This window comes from Eimeria acervulina, genomic scaffold (genome assembly GCF_000499425.1).
Source record: "Eimeria acervulina Houghton genomic scaffold, Eah_scaff65, whole genome shotgun sequence".
Taxonomy (NCBI): domain Eukaryota; phylum Apicomplexa; class Conoidasida; order Eucoccidiorida; family Eimeriidae; genus Eimeria; species Eimeria acervulina.
Genome location: NW_013549673.1, coordinates 70,395 through 89,170, shown reverse-complemented (window position 1 = coordinate 89,170; position 18,776 = coordinate 70,395). Strand labels below are relative to the sequence as shown.

Genomic DNA, 18,776 nt, shown 5'->3' with positions numbered 1-18,776 from the left:
TTCTTATGATTTTTTTAGGTATCATGGGATCCCGTCCGAAAGAAAGACAGGTATTTCGTCCGGAGCAGGGCATGCGTGTTGTTAGTAGAAAGTAGGCGTGAGGCCGGATCAGCTGGGTCTCCAGCACCATGCACATACTGCCCGGCTTGCTGCAAGGCAAGCCTATCAGCAGGAGCCTAAGCACTAAACCTTTTATTGGTTAGTCCTTGAACTACTGGCAAATTATCCGTATACCAACATATTGCTGAGACACCTTCTAAGCGCCTCTCAGCCCACGCCAATCGTTTCAATTCCCACTTTACACCAACTGCCTCCCTCCAAGATGGAGTGTCACGAACTCACGCTAGTTGAAAGCAGGGAGAGTGGCCGGCCGTTACAGCAAGATCGCATCCTTCTTCGGAAGTGTCAGAGTAGACGTAAAGAGCGGGACTGGCAAACGGAATGGCCACGGTAACTCGAACGGTGGTGACCAGTCTGCCCATTCTTCCCTTTCCTTGTTGCACGTAGCGGGGTATAGCTCGCATAGGAAAGCGGCAGCTGGAATGAAAGGAGCAAGAAACTGAATGAACCCGGCCAAAAAAATGTTCCGTTTGGAGAGGCGCTGGTTGAAAGAGCGCATTACGTCCTGCGTCCGCAGTACCTACCTGCAACGAGGTGCAATAACACACTCACCGCTTGCAGGCGAGATGTTCACTCCTACTGCAGGAACTCGTCCGCCAGAAGAATCAACTATCTTGGCAACTTTGACTGGGAGCCCAGCATCCTTCAGAACATGGCTGAGCTCCTCGGCAGTCATGTGGAAGCCAAAGACGTCATCCGTGCAACGGAAAAACCGCGGATCTTGCGGCATGAGCCTGAACATGAACCGAGTGAAATAGCCGGACCGTTGATAAATCCTTGGGACAGCCGTCGACATCGAAACCAACGTTGATAAATCCCTGAGACAACCGTCGAGATCGAAACCACCGTGAGCCGCATCGCAATCCCAGGAACTTTCTGTACGCTTCAGATACGCGCATGCGCTTGATAGAACCCACATTCCACTTCACATGATGCAACAGGGGAAGCCAAGACGTACCGGGTCCACAGAGCCAAGGGGCGCGGATAGTCGCACTCCAGAAAGTCGCCCAGCACCCGGCGCTCGGTGAAGGAGTGCTGCTTAGGAATGGAAAAATGCGACTACAAAAACGCAACAGATGGCGAGACACTTCGTCCAGGAAACCTAGGTCCAACTCACGCGGCAACCAATCCTTGAAGTATTGATCAGGCCGTGACCTCGCTGCTCTAGCAGGGGAAGGAGCGCCAACCCATTCCCACACCTAAGCCTCGAAATAGACTCGGATGAGCATGAGCTTACAGGGGTTCAGCTCGTCCGTGCAGACCCTCGCAGGTCACCCCTGCACGCATACACAAGGGATGCAGCTGCAGTAGCATGCCCACAACTAGGACTGTTCAGAATGACAGCATCTCAATGGCTTCTAATGGTGTGGGGCAATGCTCCTTGATTAGGGAGCCTCCAGCTCCCGCGCCTCGACCTGCAACCCTCATGTGGAACCGTTCTATTAACATTCCCATTTCCCGTGCGAAACGGGGAGTGGGAATATGGCTGCCGCGTGAGTTGGACCAAGGTTCCCTGGAGGAAGTGCCTCGCCATCTTCTGCATTTTTGTACTCGAGCTCGGGCCCGGGGCGCCACCAACTCGAACACGGCAGTGCGCTGAGACGCCCGAGCTATGCTGGAACTTGGCGGGGCGTCTCACTCTAAATCCTCTGGACCAACCATAATTTTCCTTAGAATTGAGCACAGTAATGCTGACGAAGAGACATCCGACCCAGCTAAGACGTAACTGCCCACTTTCCCTACCCGTGGATTCTTCTAGGGTGGCGGGGTGGGAAACCTCTATAGAAGTATCCATGATCGACCTAGAAGCTTAATTTACTCACTCAGGAGGTTTTGCCGCTGTGAAAGTCAAGCAAGGAAAAACTCTTCTCGCCGCTTCGCGGAGTTCTCTCAACTACGGGCCGAACGTGGCAACAGCACCTGTAGCTTTTCCGGTTCACTTTGGACGCGGAGGAAAAACTCCACAGAACCAAGGAACTTTCACATGTGTCCAGATATGACGTGCATAGCGATGCTGGGGCCTCATGGCGGTGCCTGCCATATCTGGACGGTCAGCAAAGGCGCACGCATTCATTAATCCTCCCCGCTCAAAAGATGTTTTGCTTGGGTGCGATGGTGTGCGCTCTTTTCAATGTGACGAAGCGCCCAGCTGTTGCTCGCCTCGATAGCAGCAGAGGGAAACCCCTGACAAAGCACCACTATGCAGAAGGAGGAAACCGGAACAACTTCCCCCAGTGGTCCTGGGGAAAATTTTCGACGGCTCCCCTTCGCAAAGTGCCGTCCCCACCAAGTATGCTATGTACCAGGCCCTCCAGCCGTAGGTACGGTGTTCCCTGCTTGCGCCCGCGGCCAAAGAACAACACAACACGATGAACTATGGCAAGACTCCTTGGTCTTACACGAGGGCCACTGTGGGTTGCGCTAGAAGGAAAGGGCTAACCTCCGACTCCCCAGAATGCAGCTAACTTCTCCTCTAGCCTCCTGGGAACAGCACCCCAAAAGCCTGGAGCTGGTGCGGAGGGCAGGCAACCTGACAAGCGTGGGAACGCACCTTACTGCAACTCCCTCTGCAAGACAACACCAGATCCACGTGTGTCTACGCCCCCCCTTGAAGCGCGCACTAACACTGTATTGCTCAACAGTAGCTTGGCCCGCGGTAGCAGGCCTGCACTCAACTTGAAATACACGTACCAGCTTCAGACAGGGCACATGCTCCCCAAACACGAGTCAAGCCCTGCTCGAAAGGTGCACAGCAGGCTGAAGGGTACACCAAGTGCGTTGTAAAAAAAAGCACCGTAGCTGTGTTGTACAAAAGCACCGCAGATGAGTTGCACAAAAGCACCGTAAGTGAGTTATACAAAAGCACAGCTATTGCCAAAAAAGACTGCAGAATTCCTTCTGCGGGAGTGTTGCAACTGATGAACCGACTCTACACACAGACGTACTGTCTCGGCAGATTTGCATGGCAGTTAGTCGTGCTGAAGAGGGGAAAATGCCATTCTTTTCTGCCATAGTAGACTGTAGATGCACTGCAAAATCAGCTAATTGGACCAACCTACTGTTCGCGGCTGAGGCGCATCCTTTACACGAGAGGAGTTTGGCTTCCAGTAGCCGCAAATGGCAGCCCCTCAGTCCCCAGGTTCTTCGGTCAACTGTAGCCTTCAGCCACTAACTTCAGTGTAACAGTAGTAGTAATTGCGCCAACACTCATTTTCTGAGAAATCCTCTATTTATTGGGGGCCAGGGTACCTTTGTTGCTGCTGACAGACACCGAAGGTTGGTTGCTGGTGCCGCTGCTGGCTGCTCCTGCTGGTGCTCTCGATGACCGGCATATAGGGCTGTTCTGGTTGTTGCATCCTTAAGTCGGATATTCTTTCTCGTTGTGGGGCATATCGAGTAGGAGTAGCGTACCCTTGAGGGGTGGCGTTGTACCGCTTGAGACAGCACGAGCAGCGGCCGGCGCGTGAGCTAGGCTGGCAGGAGCTGTTACCCGTAAGGGGCCGTTGTCACATGTGAGCATCACTGGGGGCATCAGTGGAAGGAGCACCCTGGCGCGCTTATAGTTGCTGCGTGCACTGGCTTCAGAAGCTACAGCGGAGCCGGCATGCAGGCAGCAGCAGCACATTTGCTGCTGCTGCAGCGAGGCGCACGACCCGTCTTGCGTTTTCCTGAGGGTTTTTCAACAACTTCTGTGGTGTGCCGTACCTTGTATTCTGAACAATTCCTGCAGCCGTCTTGGCGCACACGCTGGACCCAAATCGCTGAGGCCGAGGCAGCAACAGCAGCTGCAGCAGCGGCTGCAGCCGCAGTAAAAACAACAGTAGGAACTCCTCGTAGTTCCATTTATGCACAGGTGTGGCAACGGCGTGAGCTTCAACAGCAGCAGGGGCAGCGGCTACTGCCTCGCTTCACTACCTCCTTCCATACCTGCAATGGTAGGTTGCTTATTAGCAACAGCCCCAGCAGGAGCAAGAGGACTGTGGCAGAACAAAGTGTTTACGCATTCACTTTACCATGCAGTGATGCTCACGAAGGGCTACGACAACAGAACATTTGGCTGTTGCAGCAGCAGCAAGCGCAAGAGCTGCAGCAACGGCACCAACAGGTGAAGGTAGCTCTTCAACGCGAATTGCTGCTCCACCAGCAACAACAATATGGGATGCGGCAGCTGTTGCATAAGGTGACAGAACATTCGCTGCTTTCAGCAGCTGAACTTCCTGCCAACGTCTTGAACGCCGTGCTCTCACTCCTGCTGCGGCAGCTGCATACAGCTGCAGCCGCAGCAGGCCAGCACCCAGCAGCAAGCGCACTGCTGCAACTTTTCTCTCGAGACCTATTTGCTCTCAGCAGTCGCGGTACGCAGGGAGAATCGCATGAAGATAGCAGCACTAGTAGCGGCAGCAGCGGGCAGCCTGATGGAAACGCCAACGCAGGCGACCGCAACAGCAAAGGGGAAGACAGTGGCAAGAGTAGTAGCAACAAGGGAATTAACAGTACCAGCAGCACTGGAAACGATGGCGGAGGGAACAGCACCAGGGGTCCTCGTGGTCCAGGAAAGTCAGCAGCCCCTGGAAATAGCACAAGGCGGGTGCCCCTGGGGTTCGAAGCTTTTTATCCTAAGGATGCCTTGAAACGGAGAGAAGGCAGTAGCAGCAGTAACAACAACGGCAGCGGCCGGCTGCCATTTGTTCCTCTAACCGGCGGGGCCCTGCAGCATCTGCTGCTGCGTATGTGCATCTGGTTGGGCATCTGGGTTTTTGCTTTGTCGTTGCTGTCGAGAGTCGTGGAGCCTCAGCTGTCACTGCAGGTTGGTTCTGAGAACGCTTCGCCTACTTGAGCCCATCATGTTTCTGCTGCTGTTGCGGGTGCAACACTAGTCCTACTATGCATGCTGGTTGTTTGCGTGGCTTTGCAGGAGTTTCTTAGTTTGTATGTCGCTCGAGGCTTGGTAGAGAAGGTCGTTGTTGTTGGGGAGAGGGGCCGATGCACTGCTATTGTAAGAGCTTCCCCGACACCAGAACAGCTGCAGGCGATGGAGCAGCAAATGCAGTATCAAATGGTGCTGTACACGCAGCAGCAGCAGCAAATGCAACAACAGCTGCAGTTGCAGGAGGCAATGGCCATGCCGCCATACCAGCAGCAACAACAGCCTTACAGTATGCAGCAGCACCTTCAGCAGCAACACCAGTTTTCGTCGCTACCGCCACTGCAGCAGCCCAAGCTGACGGACATGCTGCCTAAGAAACAGATTGTCAGGTTCAAGACGGGCCTTACACCCGAAAGCTTCATTGAAAAAATGGAGCACTTCCAGGTGAACTAGAGCCCCAACCCTGAGTTTTTTCGCTCCTACGGGCTTCCAGGGAATGCATTGGTGCTGCGTTCTTATGATGTTCCTTACTGCGGCTGTTGCCGTATGTTTTGGCCCTGCTGCTGCGGCCTGTGCTACTGCTGGTACTGTTGCTACCAGGCGTCGCTCGGAATACACCCGAAAGACTTTCTCCCTATTTACGTCGAAGAGGGATGGAATTTTAGTCTTGGGGATTTGCTCGCCTCCGCGTTCTTCTTTTTAATCATGGCCACCATAGCCAGAGATTTCCTTATGGGAGGAGCTGTCAACCGGTACAAAACAAACCCTATGACATATGTTTCTTGATACAAAGCAAAAGTATATACTACGGGGAGGAGCAGAATGCTAGCTAAAGGACCGTGCTGACAAATAGTGTAAAGGCTACCAGCTCTTTATCACCGTTCCATGGTTTAGGGCTTAGGGTGTAGCGTTTCCTCTGCAGAGGCGGGAGTGCAAGCGGTCTGAACCGTCTGTTGGGCAATAGTAGCTCTAAGAGAGCTCGCATTAAGCCAGACACAGTAAGTGGCCACCAGTCGGGGGGTCGGGGCCTCCGAACTTTGGGTTCGGGAGAGGGTTTGGGGCTCTGAGGTTCAGTTAAGGCCTGTGCAGTGAAGTGTAATGCGGGTCTTTGTGGGCAGGTGAAAGTTCGTTTCGCTGACGTTGCGGGTACGTGGCTAGTCCAAGAGCATTCAGGATGGCCAAGGTTATGTAGGGGGAGTTAGAGTGCAGGGAGCACTGAGGTGCACGCATGTTTGAGTTGCTTGATGGAACTTGCCACTCAGGTTTGCATGAGGCCAAGCGAGAAATTACAGAGTTTGTTTCCTTCCTCAAAAACCCCGCAGCATTTCAGAAAATGGGTGCGAAGCTGCCGAAGGGAGCTTTATTAGTTGGACCCCCTGGTACCGGCAAAACGTTGCTCGCTAAGGCAAGCAAGCCACTTACCACTGGACTGAGCAGCTCGTAGATGGTTGCCGTTGTCAAGGAAATGTAGGGTTGAAGCTTAAAAGGTGTCTTGTCTTAAAAGGTGTCTTGCTCGCCGAGGAGTGTCGAGTGGATTTTTCGTTCTTTGAAATTCTTTGTTCGATTGTGCTGTGTTGCTTTTATTCCTGTTGCTTTTTGGGGTGCATAGGCAGTTGCAGGAGAGGCTGGAGTTCCATTTTTTTCCATTAGCGGCTCGGATTTCGTCGAGTTGTTTGTGGGAGTTGGAGCATCGAGAGTCCGGGAACTTTTTGATGAAGCCAGGAAGGCAGCGCCTTGTTCGTTTACGGTTCAGGGATTAGGATAAAGGTTTTTGGCCTCTCATTTGTGTAGCTGTAGCCTGATGCTGGAGATCGCCTCAAGCATGCAGAGCCATATTGTTGCCGCAGGCTTTCCGTTTGTTTCTGTGTGGGTATGCCGTTTGCAGCCATCATATGGATAGACGAAATAGATAGCGTCGGTGCCAGCCGCAGCACGCAGTTCGCGAATAGCGAAAGGGAACAAACCCTGAATCAGCTGCTTGTGGAGATGGATGGTTTTTCACCGCATGAGTCGGTTGTCGTCTTGGCAGGTAATTGACAGGTCTTGTTTTTGCCACAAGTGCACACTACAGATGTGCATTTGTAGTGGGGTTTTGTGGGCGTTTATATATTTATCTCCTACAGTGCACAGGTGTTATGGAGGCTGATGGACCCGATGGCTTTTGATTCGTCTCCCCACTAGTCTGTGAATATCGCTGTAGACATGCATATCCTGTCTGGTGCGAAATCAGTGATGAGAGCAATGCGTCTTTACACTTGTGCAAATGGGAAGTCGCTGCAAGGCGTATGCATTGATACCCTCTAGCACGCGTGCACTTCCTGCAAGTGTATGTGGATGCATGCGCGTATGCATTAATATGCCAATAAATACGATTGCATGCACCTTTATGAATGCAGTGGCACGCTCAGCTATATCCATTTCTGTGTTGTGCGTACACCAAAGTGCATCGTTACACCAACATGGACAGGCGCCTAGAATGAAGTTTGTAGGCGTGTCCAGTGCAATGCTGGGGCTGCACTGAACACCATTTCCCCTTCGTTGCACGGGCAAGCACCTGCCTTGCACATGAACGTGTTTTCCGCTGGTTCTTTTCTTTGAGCGTCAGTAAAAGAAAGTGAGGCAAGCCATGGTATTCCTTGGTCCCTTTTATATTTCCGACAGGCACAAATAGAGAGGACCTTCTAGATGCCGCACTGAAGCGAGCTGGACGGTTCGATCGTAGGGTGGTTATCAACAGGCCAGACGTTAAGGAGAGGGCAGAGATATTTAAGGTGCGTAGCATACCACTTTGTCGCTTCGGAATTCGTTCTCGTTCGGTGTTTCTGTGTCTTTCTCTTTTTTTTTCATGGAAAGAAGGAATTACTGCAACTGCGAAAAACAGACAAACAGGGGGAATCGCAGGCTGGCTCGTCTCGAATTCTTGCAACGTTAACAAACAGGTCAAGCGCAGGAGGGGAGTCGCATGGAGAGCGGAAATTATTTCATTGGGAAAGGATTTCTTCTTTTGTTTCCTGCCTTCACAGGTCCACCTCCAGCCGTTAAGGTTGTCTCCTAGGGTCGATGCAAATGCGCTTGCGGAGAGAATGGCTGCACTCACTCCGGGCATGGTAAGTACTGTTTTCATTCGTTTCGTTGGCGGTCTCCTTTCTGTTTCCGCAAGCTTCCTTGCTTTTGGTGCTGTTTCTCGCTGGTCCCCTGTCTCATTCTCCGTGTCCCTTATTCGTCTCGTCTTTTTCCTGCAGTCCCTCCCTCATACGGTCGTCATCGTTCATTCCTTTTCATCCATGTCTTTCGTTGTCTGTCTGTTCGGCCGTTTCTCTATGTTTTTGTGCCCGTCTCCGCGTCTGTCTGCTTCACGCATAAGGGTGCATGTACATGGATGGACGCTGGCCACGTCTTGCATATTCGAATTGGTATACTTAACGTGCAGATCCAGGTCCGCAGCAGGGAAGTCTCTTAGAGTGTACTTTATGTTGATCAGTATCCGTGCACCCATCTGCCCGTGTGTGCGTGGCTGTGTACATATACTGTCAAAGTAGATATGTACATATTTGTCTGGCGTATTTTGCGGAGACGCAAATGATCACCTCGGTGTTTGGATTTGTTTAGATTCGGCGTTTGTGTACGGTTCATTATCGCAGTCTTGCCTGATTTCTTCATGCGTATTCTATTTGTCTTCCATTTCATTGGCCGTTTTGCTTTTCTTTGCACATTAAGATTGGCACGTGAGTTTTTCCTGTTAAGGTTGGCGCCGATATCGCAAATATCTGCAATGAGGCGGCAATATACGCAGCGAGGAGGCGAACAAAACGAGGCATTGAGCAGCGGGTACAGATTGCCCACCATAACTGCACAATTCCAAGCATGAGATACGAATACTGCAGCAAGACAGGCAGACAGAATGGCATGCACCGTCAAATAGAAAATGCCTAGGTTTGTAAATATGGATATAGGTCAAGTATTTGGGCGCAGGATTTTGAGTTGGCCGTTGAGCGGATTATCGCGGGTTTACCCTCCAACACTAAAAATCTCATGTCAGAAAAGCAGAAAAAGACGATTGCACTTCACGAGGCAGGACACGCTGTGGCTGGATGGTTCTTGAAGCACGCAGGTGGGGTGGGGTCTTTGGAACATCCTGTACTTTTTTTGGCTTCCCTTCTCAGTGATGCACCTGCGCTGGCTTGCATGGGTATCAATGCTTCAGCCATTATCTGCACACATCCACGCACTCTTGTATTTTTGTCTGTTCATCATCTTTGGTAGCCTTCGTTTGGGCAAGCATTTTCTTGTTCATAACAAATATCTGTCTCCGTAGGCGTTTCTTCCGCGTTTGCTACATCAGCTATGTTCTTTTCGCCTATCTCTTCCCTTCCACAAGAGTGCATGGGCGTATCTGAGTGCGCGTCAATTCGCGTGAAGCTTGCAGGCTTTTGTTTTTCTGCTCTTGAGTAGACGTAGTGCTCAAGTTGACGGTCATCCCCAGAGACAGCGGAGCCATGGGATTTAGTCAGCAGATGCCGCCTCCAGTGGAGCTTTATGAGAAGGATGCCCTCTTAGACAGGATTGCCGTCTGTCTTGCTGGGAGAGCGGCTGAGGAGCTTTTTATGGGATGCATATCCAGCGGTGAGACGAGAGGGGCTTGGAGATGTCATAGGGCATCCTCGCTTGGGCTTCCTCTGAAATGTTGGTTGACGCTGTGCCGAGGAGAATGCTACACGAGGCTGTAACTCAGCAACAAACCTCAAGTGACAACCTGCGGGTCTTTGATTGACTGTACTGGCTCGTCTCATCATTAATTCAAAAGCTACACCGTGCTGGTAAAACGCGTCTGCTGAGTCCAAAGCTTTTGTCATGTTTCTCTTCACGCCTTCTATTCCTAGGTGCCGTTGATGACATTGAAAAGGCTACTCACCTTGCCCGTTTAATAATTATGCAACTAGGAATGAACCCGAAAATCGGCTTGGTCAACTTGAAGCGAACTCGACAAAGCCCGCAGGATCCTTATCAGCTTTTCTCAGATGCCACAGCGCAGGTGAGCCCACGGAAGCATCTCAGCTATCGCTGGCATACTACAAGATACGCGTAATGAGAAAACCGCGGCTTTGTTTACATAAGTTTTTCTTGTGGACAGGAAAGTTTATACCTATGTTGCGCAGAGCTTGTATATTTAGGTCTCGGAGTGTGTGCATGTGTTTGCTTGCTTGGTTGCGTGGGTGTATGGGCTGCTGCGCCGAGTTAAAACGGTTTACTGTGCAGCTCTTTGGTTGGGTCCCTATACCTTTTTCTGTGTCTTGTAGGTTCGTTGAACACCTGTATTTTCGTATACGTGTGTATATGTAGGGTGATGTGAGCATACGCAGATGTATTGAACGTGTCAGTAGATTCAGCCATACCGTCCTCCTCGTAACAAGCTCTGAACACCGCAAAGTTTATTAACGAGTGGAAACGCACATGCATCCCACACTTGTTTATGTGTGCAGCTTGTGGATGATGAAGTTCGCAATTTGATTAGCAATCAGTACGAGCGAGTGAAGGCTCTCCTAAAGGAAAAAGAAAAGGCAAGGACCTGCTGTGTCTTCAAGGAATGCACAGAGTTTGGTTTTGTTGTGTTGCTGAGTTTGCTGCGTCTTATATCTTTTGCCAGGTTTGTGCCCGCGTCTGTTCTTCCCACCGTGTCGTGAGTGCGTACGCGAAGCGAATCTGAGCGTGTGTATGTGCAAATTTTAACCAGGAAATGAATGCCTTGAGTGCGTTGCTTCTTGAGAAGGAGACTCTAACATTTGCGGATCTCCAGGATTGCTTGGGCACAAGGCCGTTCCCGCCCGATGCTCAACTGGCTGCATACATAAACGCTCTCCCTACGAAGGTGAATACTGTGGGGCAGGAAGAGCCCGGTGTGGAAAGGGCTTCCGGGGACCTCAGGAGAATCCCGACAGCAATCAGTGGAGATAGAAACGTCCGCGATGAAAAGGGCAGCACTAGCGACAAGGACGCTGCAGCAGACGGACACAGCATGCAGCAACGGAAACAGAGTATCAAGGACACAGAAGGGTCTAATGGTGACGACAAAGAACCTACTGACGCTGGAAAGAATGGTGGAAAGGGCAAGAAAAAAAGGAATGGCAAAGGCAATGCTGCTGATGATGATGATGATGATAATGATGATGATGATGATGATAGAAATGGGAACAACTCAAAGCGCGGACCGAGAAGAAAACTGTTTGGGGGAGATGACGATTCTTGCCTGCCTGAGTTGCTGCGGAAAAACCTCAAACCTGACACCCCAACACCTTCAGCTGCAGCCAAAAAGACCGACTTGGTCCACACACAATGAGATACACGGCAGTATTTGTTGTAACACCATTCTCACCATGTATTGTAACAGTACCAGGAGGTGCTGCAGCACCACTGATGGGAAGCGTTGCTGCTACAGCAGCGGAAGCGGCAACGCCTGCAGTCGTTAGTATGTAGGCAGATTGTTTGAGGATTCAGCCGCTGCGGCAAAGCTGCTGGCGCTTGGCTGTTGGAATGCCGTAACTACTTGGCTGCTCGTATTTTATTTAACAAGATGGTTTTGGAGTTGTGTATTTGCATCGGTATTTCCCCTGAAGCCGTCAACCTGTGTGTCTGGGGTTCTGCCTCGTTGGATTTTGTGGAACTTTCAAATGAGCGCCTCGGCGAGTCGAATAGCCCACCACAGTGGATAGGTCAAAGCGGCTGGGGCAAGAATATATACAAGCAAAGGAAACAATAGACACACTGCAACTATCAAAATATTTTCAGTACGTCTGATGCTTCGCGTACACGGGCAAGCGCCGCTGTTCTCAGCGTGCAGTGGTTTCAGCTGCAAGTGGTCGGGTGCCGTTTATATGGCCCAACCAGATGCTTAGACAGGGAGTTCTGAGGCCCCTCAATTCTTCCTTTTGCGTGCAGCGTACTCGAGGCAAGCACTGTAAGAGCACATGTGGCTTAGGCGTGCAGTTAGGAGACAGGGACGCAGACGGATAGCAGAAACAGTGAAATTAATCCGTTTGCCCCAACATATTGTAGAGGACGTTTAGCCTTTATGAGCAAGTATTCTGCACTGGGGGGTGTTGCAAGGCTGCCCAGGCTGGCTTCGTCTCCCATCCATTCAGTGCTAAGTGCCTGAGACGTAGAGCTTGGAGGGAAGAGGGGGGAGTAGCTGCTTTCGCATGATTGATTATTAAGGTTCTTACTTTTTTGCACTTTACTTGGTTCCTGGGAGCAAATCGTCGTTACAGTAATTAAGAACAAAGACGCGTTGGTGGCGCAAACTTCATACGGATGATGTATGCCCGAACTTACGGCTGGCACAAGGTTGGGGAATAATTCCACCTCGTGTTTCCAGCTCCTCTGGAAATGGGATATTTATTTGCACGCATACGGAAAGATTCTTTTTTACAGGGTTTGAAGTTACGACGGCAAGTGTAGCAGTCCGCTTCATCCGTTTCTTCATGACTGCGCAGTCTGCTGCGTTGTGTAGGTCCTGCGTCCACCAAAATCGCGAATCCTGCGTGGCACCATACAACTGATATAACTGACAACGCGCATTTCACGTAAGTTTCTTGAGGGATAGTCTCGCGTCTGTGGGTTGCCCACGGCTCTCGTCAGCTTCGGCACGCCACCTCTAAAAGTCTTTCGGTTTTGTGTTCGTTGAATTTCGTGAGGGTGTCGTTATCAAATTCTTGTTTGCAGTATTCGTGCGGCTCAGAGTTACTTCGCCCCTTCTAACTGCTCACTACAACGGCGCTTAACAGACAGGAGTCCAGCAGGGTCCCACCAACAGTAGCCTCTCCGCAGCCCCCTCAAGATAGTCGACAAGCCAAAACCCGCAGGCGGTACTGCCAGGTATATTCTGTTTCGGGGTCTGACTCTTTTTGCCGGCTATTTTAGCCGCCTTTCCCAACATCGCGAGCCAGCGCATGCACTTCTTAGTGAGCATCTCACAAGCATTATCACAGATGGCGGCACAACTACATGCCACCATACGTCTGCTTGACTAAATGTGAATGATTGCCGCCATTAAAATTTAGGAACAAGAGAACTGATGCATAGGACGATCTTAATAACACCGCACTACAAGTCGGCAAGCGTCCGCGCGCCCGCAGTACGACTCTAACAATGGCAATATAGAACGGAGTCTTCACAAAGACCTCGGCGGGCAGAAGGTATACACTGCAGCAAAGGCCAGGAAGAAAAAGATGGGTACCCTTAAGGCTCAAATGGAGACGATCCTTTGCTACACGCCGAAATATACATGACTTTTGTCGTCGTACGACGATCTTGTAGGAGCAAAGAAAGACCCAGAACATGTTGGGCAGACATTTGCACTGAACGCCGTATAACTGCGTGGACTCCACTAATTCGACAGAGGCTCATGCAGCTACACTGTCGAAGAAGCGTTGAACTAGTCCAACAATTTATTCTGAGTGATGCGGGCAGGTGTCCTAGGTGAAGGCACAACTGACACGCGTCACACAGGCGGATGACGCCTGTAATCTACGAAATCTCCAAGGAAAAGCAGTTCCGCTTTCTCAGGATGCCATACTACACACACTCCAGAGTGTCCTCGGGATTGCAGGTGCGGACAACCCTGTGCGCAGGTTCTGCCATGCACTTGCTCTCCTCAAGGTGCGGCGAAAACAGTGGCAATCTTCCCATGCCACAGCGAGATACTGAAAACCCAGAGCCCTGGCACACGTAAACGAATCACTTGGGCATCGAGGGGCACTTGCGATGTTCAGATGTGTTGTGGCGCTGCGTCACAAGCTGACGCTAGGAGTGACTCACTTGCCGCTTCCGGTTCAGCAGCACTCCTAAGAACTTCTGCCCCTCTCCAGTGGAGCTGGTGCAACAAATGCAGCGCCACGCAGGAGGAGTGTGAGTGCTCACCAAATCAAAATTCGACAGCAGTGCGCGAGCGTATCCGAACTTCACGAAAACTACCTATCTGAAGACGCATGAGGATTTGAGGCATATTCGATGCCTACTGTGATCCTGTAAAGCATGCTGGAGGCGAGCAAGTACCTAGCTCAGCTGGGCCCCATAATAACTCATGCGCGCGACGCAGGCAACGAGACCTTGCAAAAAACCATTGGTACAGTTTACCGCCATTCCAAACCCATCTATATGTGATAAAGGACACTTTCCTACAGGATGCCAGGGATAAACCGCAAGAATACCTGCAAACGCTCTTATTCGAAGCCCAAGCAAGAATGTCAGATGACTGCAGAATACGCCGGCGTAGGAGCATATTCAACCAAAGGACAACGGCAAACTTGCAAAACTTTGCAGTTCAGCAGCACAGCTGGACCTTATTACTTGTGAATTCCAGTGCTAATTTTTTCTTCCAAGGAGCTACAAGCCCTTCGCCTCCCTCGGTGTCGGGAAGCTGAGATGTTAGGCGGAGTAACTCCGAGCATAATATGGTGTTAGCTGCCACCCAGGCCATTGAGAATTTTACAGCTGTTTCAGCGAAGTACTGAAGGAGAACACGCCTGTCCTTCCCGCCACACACGAATGGAAGCCTCGTACGAACAATGCCACCTAAGTCTGGAGGAAGCCGCGGAGATGAACTACGAAAAAAGGCAGGGGAATGACAAGCAATGGTGCTGATGTGACAAGCGGAATGCGAATAGAGGTTGTTGGATAACCCAGCTACATACTACGCAGCAACCTTCGCAAAGGATACGACCGCGGCAGCCTGAGCATTCTGTTCCTGTGGTTCTGCAGTTGTAATGTTTTCGGGCGCATTACCATATTGTGAAGGTGATGGCATCGTCTGGGCATCCTCTGGGGTTGAAGAAGGCGAAGAACTGAATTTTACGAAGACGCAGTGAACGCAGACGACGCACTAAGCGGACGAGGCTACAACTGATGAGCTGAGCACAGTCTGGTGGCTATAGAGCGGCTGCATGACTCTGACACTTGCCAGAAAGTCGGATTCATTGAACTCTGTCTTGAGCAGGTGACGCTGAAACGTCAGCCATCTTCGTACAAGTAGAATCACGTACAGCAGTCAGGGGCTGCTCTGCTGGAATTAGAAGCTCAGACACTTCACAAGGATGGATTAAGAAGGGGTCACTAATGGTGCCAACTGGAGTGCGCAGGAAGCTGCAGTTCAATGGAGTACAAACAGCTGGCGCTCCTTTTGTTGTACTTGAAAGGCCTGTGGAGCCTTACATGGCGCTATACACCCAGCCCTCAGAACCAATCCTTTTCCCGAAGTTACGGATCCATTTTGCTGTGTTCTCTTAATCTACCTTCTTCTATCGACCAGAGGCTACTAATCTTGGACACTGCTCCGCCATTTGTACTGCGGGGAGCGCTTCGCTCCGTCATAACCACTGCAGATGGCATATTGATGAAATAGGTATCAGCAACACGTGCTATAAACCTATATGGCGTATTAATGTGGAGCCCTGATGTGCGCGCAGACGCCAGGTTTGTACTGCCTTGACTGCAGTTAGTATGAACAAAGTGCTCTTCAAATTTCAAAGTCTCGTTCTGCGCGGACAAGGCTTGACTGCCTAATCTACTGCTGGGAGGCCCTGTTGAAAGTGCATGAACGCATCGAACGGGTGTGTCTATTGGCTATTGCAAGCCGATTGGGAGAAGAGGCTTCTATTACGAGCGCAGCCTCTACGAGCGCTAGCCAAATAAGCATACAATCGCCCGTAGCATTTAACCAGCGCTGAGCCACCAGTGGTTAATTTGCCTCCGCAACGGACGCACATCCAAAAAACCCTTGAAAACGTTTGGTACGCAATCCAGTGCATTCACATAACTGGGTGTGAATTGGCACACCACTACGCGTGTATATATAGAGTATTTCTTACGCCTTTCAATGGTGCGTATCACGAAACTCCAGGACGCCTAGTGGCGAGCGTAGTTGTGCTAATACATTCTCCACCGGAGGCCCCCCAAGGCGGCTCAAAAAGCCAAAGGGTCCCGAGGCAACCCTAGGCAACTCCAGCCCAATAGTCAGGAATGCCAGGCAAATATTATGAATTACAATTTGCAAATATCAAAATGCTGTGCCTGAGAGCGTTATTAATCTCAAGCTAGACGCCTCAATTCGGTAACAACTCAGCTTTTGCCGACTCCTGCTGCTCGAATCGGGCACTTGCCTTCCCCACTTTCACTGGATACATTACTCCAACTACATTTTCTGTTCTTTCTACAGCCGTACTGCCCCTGCACTCGGTATTTTTTTAGTTTTTATTCCTTGTTGGCGTACTCCATGACCCTCTCGAGGCGCCTTCGGCCCCAAGTCTCTGCGACGGCAGTGGGGGCCCTTAGGCACTCGAAACGTAAGGTAAAAGTAGTTCATAGTGAGTCTTTGGGTGTTTCTGATGTCTTTACTGGGGCAGCGAGTCCGTTGAATGGGGCACGGGCAAAGGAGGCTATGGACTCGAAGAAAACTCCACTAGGATCCAAAGATGAAGTTTCTGCAGCATCCCGAGAGGAACAGCAGCAGCATCAGCAAGTGCAAATGGAGACTCTCCAACGGGAACCACAAGGAGCACGCTTAGGACGGGACGCTGAAGATGTCACCTTTAGCTCACTTGGCGTGTGTGCCTCCCTTTGCTCCGTTTTACACCACCTTTCCCTGTTGGAGCCAACACCGGTTCAACGCTGCTCTCTGCCTTTGGGCCTTTCCGGCCATGACTTCTGCGCCATAGCCCCCACTGGTACTGGCAAAACTCTTTGCTATTTATTGCCGTTGCTCCAGCGTATCCAACAGGGGATGGGACACACGTTTATGTCTATCGTGCTGCTACCGGCGCGCGAACTTGTCTCTCAAGTAGGAGAGCAGTTTGGTGTGTACGGACAGCATCTAGGTCTTAGGTGGGTCGAGGTTACGGGAGGAAGAGACATGATGCTCGAGGCAGAGGCGCTGCAGCAGCAAGCTCCACACGTCGTTCTCGCCACCCCGGGGCGGCTGTCAGACTTGCTGCATCGTGAGAGAGGCCTTGCAGCAGCCGAAGCAGCAGCAGCATCAGCAACGCTAGACGCATCCGGCAATAAACATGAGGACAACAGCGCCAATAATACCAGCCACAGGAGCTGTGACGTCGCAGGCAGTGCTAAGGTGCCTCCTCGCTGGTCACGAGGACCGATTCACGAGCGGTTGCAGGCAGTCGATTGTTTAGTACTAGACGAAGCTGATCGGCTTTTGAATGAAGAGTTTGGCCCTGATTTGCGTTTGCTGCTGTCGTCGCTGCCGGCGTCTTCAGCTGGGAGACAGACGCTGCTGCTCTCTGCCAGCACCAGCCCCGCGTTGCTACAGCTGCAGCAACAATTCGGCGATTCCCGAATGCCCCTGCTGCTGCCTGAAAAAGCAGCAAAATGTCCGCCCTTGCTGCAGCACAGGTATATATTTGTTCCGGCTGCAATGCGCGGGGTATATGTACTACATCTGCTGCAGCAGGAGCCATTTGCTTCGCAAAGGGGCATCATATTTAGTGGTTCTGTGAGGAAGACACAGCAGCTTGCGACGGCTTTGCAACAGCTGGGGGTGGACTGCGTTTGCATTCATTCGTTGCTACACCAGCACCAACGGGTTGCTGCTCTAAAAGCATTTCGAAGCCAGCACAAACGAATATTGGTAGCAACAGATGTGGCAGCTCGAGGACTGGACCTCCCCAACTTAGACTTCGTAGTAAATCTTCAGCCTCCGAAGGAGCCGGAGGTGTACGTACACCGAGTTGGCAGAACTGCCAGGGCGGGAAGAAAAGGGTTGGCCATAACATTTGTTGTGAGTTCTTGGATATGCGTGTAGCAGTTACGACGGCTAAGGGCCCCCCGTGAATCCAAATGCGAGCATCTTTGGTGCTCCCAAGCAACTTTACAATATGGTTCTTCTTGTATCTTCGTCGGGCTGTGGGGCGTTCTCCGTTTTCTATGGAACTGTCGCTTCATCCTCAGCAGAGGCCATATGCTTCCATGTGCGTCAAATGCCGATTTCGAATTCACGTATTCTGGAAAATTCTTCTTATGTGTGTGCTCCGTATGGTTTCGCGTGTGTTTTTGCTACATAGGACCCAACAGATGTTGCACCGGTACACCGCGTGGAGTCTTACATCGGCCGTCGCCTTGAAGAGCAGCCGCTTCCTCCCCTGGGTCTGTGTTTCAGACAGCATTGGCAAATGCGCTTAGTTTTCTTGTTGCACACGGAAAGGGAGTCATCCGTAGTTAGTATCTCTAAGTGCAAATTTGTAGTATTACTGAAAAAGGCATCGGCTAGAGCATGTACATCTGGTGTATGCACAATGAAAACAGCAAATAATATGTGTATTACCTTGCATTCTGCCCCACGTATACCTGTCTGTATTTTATAGCACAAACAACTCGCAGCATTTGTAGCATACGGCGCGTGATGCGTACGAAGTAATGCATCGTCTTCAAGGGCGCTTGGCATTATTGGTGGATCCACATATAACGCACTGGTTGTATTACTTTCAGGATTGCTCCGCGTGTTAGTGCGCTCCACAAGTCCACACCTGGTCTGGCTGTGCAGCTGCTCAGAAGCGTATTATGCGCAACTTTATTTAGCACCACCCTCTGCATGCTCTTGCGCACAGGTTTGGCTCGGGTAGTGCGAGATGTGTTGTCTGCGGAGGTAAAAGCGGCGGAAAAGCTTCGGGCCAACGGCTTCAACCAAAAGGCTGAAGTTTACGAAATAGCACAGAGGGAGTACAGAAGGCTGAGAACTGAACGGAGAAGCAAAACATAAAGCGGGCGTATATATATATATATATATATA

The 18,776-nt window shown here is 51.0% G+C and overlaps 3 protein-coding genes across 3 annotated transcripts; 2 read left to right on the top strand and 1 right to left on the bottom strand.

The window, feature by feature from the left end:
* Positions 1-373: 373 nt before the first annotated feature.
* Positions 374-850, bottom strand: EAH_00012000 (hypothetical protein; the record flags this gene model as incomplete). The annotated part of the gene is made up of 2 exons (XM_013394771.1): positions 374-537; positions 673-850. 2 exons carry the CDS (start codon positions 848-850, stop codon positions 374-376), a joined length of 342 nt encoding a protein of 113 aa, XP_013250225.1.
* Positions 851-3,237: 2,387 nt separating this feature from the next.
* On the top strand, positions 3,238-11,321 carry EAH_00011990 (AFG3 ATPase family protein, putative; the record flags this gene model as incomplete). The annotated part of the gene is made up of 18 exons (XM_013394770.1): positions 3,238-3,267; positions 3,565-3,632; positions 4,141-4,927; positions 5,036-5,431; positions 5,588-5,739; positions 5,910-5,985; positions 6,106-6,133; positions 6,250-6,392; positions 6,597-6,723; positions 6,873-7,016; positions 7,649-7,758; positions 8,011-8,094; positions 8,469-8,495; positions 9,032-9,176; positions 9,440-9,610; positions 9,868-10,019; positions 10,468-10,545; positions 10,719-11,321. 18 exons carry the CDS (start codon positions 3,238-3,240, stop codon positions 11,319-11,321), a joined length of 3,321 nt encoding a protein of 1,106 aa, XP_013250224.1.
* Positions 11,322-16,415: 5,094 nt separating this feature from the next.
* EAH_00011980 (ATP-dependent RNA helicase, putative) lies at positions 16,416-18,746 on the top strand (the record flags this gene model as incomplete). Its single annotated transcript, XM_013394769.1, has 3 exons — positions 16,416-17,768; positions 18,052-18,133; positions 18,595-18,746. 3 exons carry the CDS (start codon positions 16,416-16,418, stop codon positions 18,744-18,746), a joined length of 1,587 nt encoding a protein of 528 aa, XP_013250223.1.
* Positions 18,747-18,776: the final 30 nt, after the last annotated feature.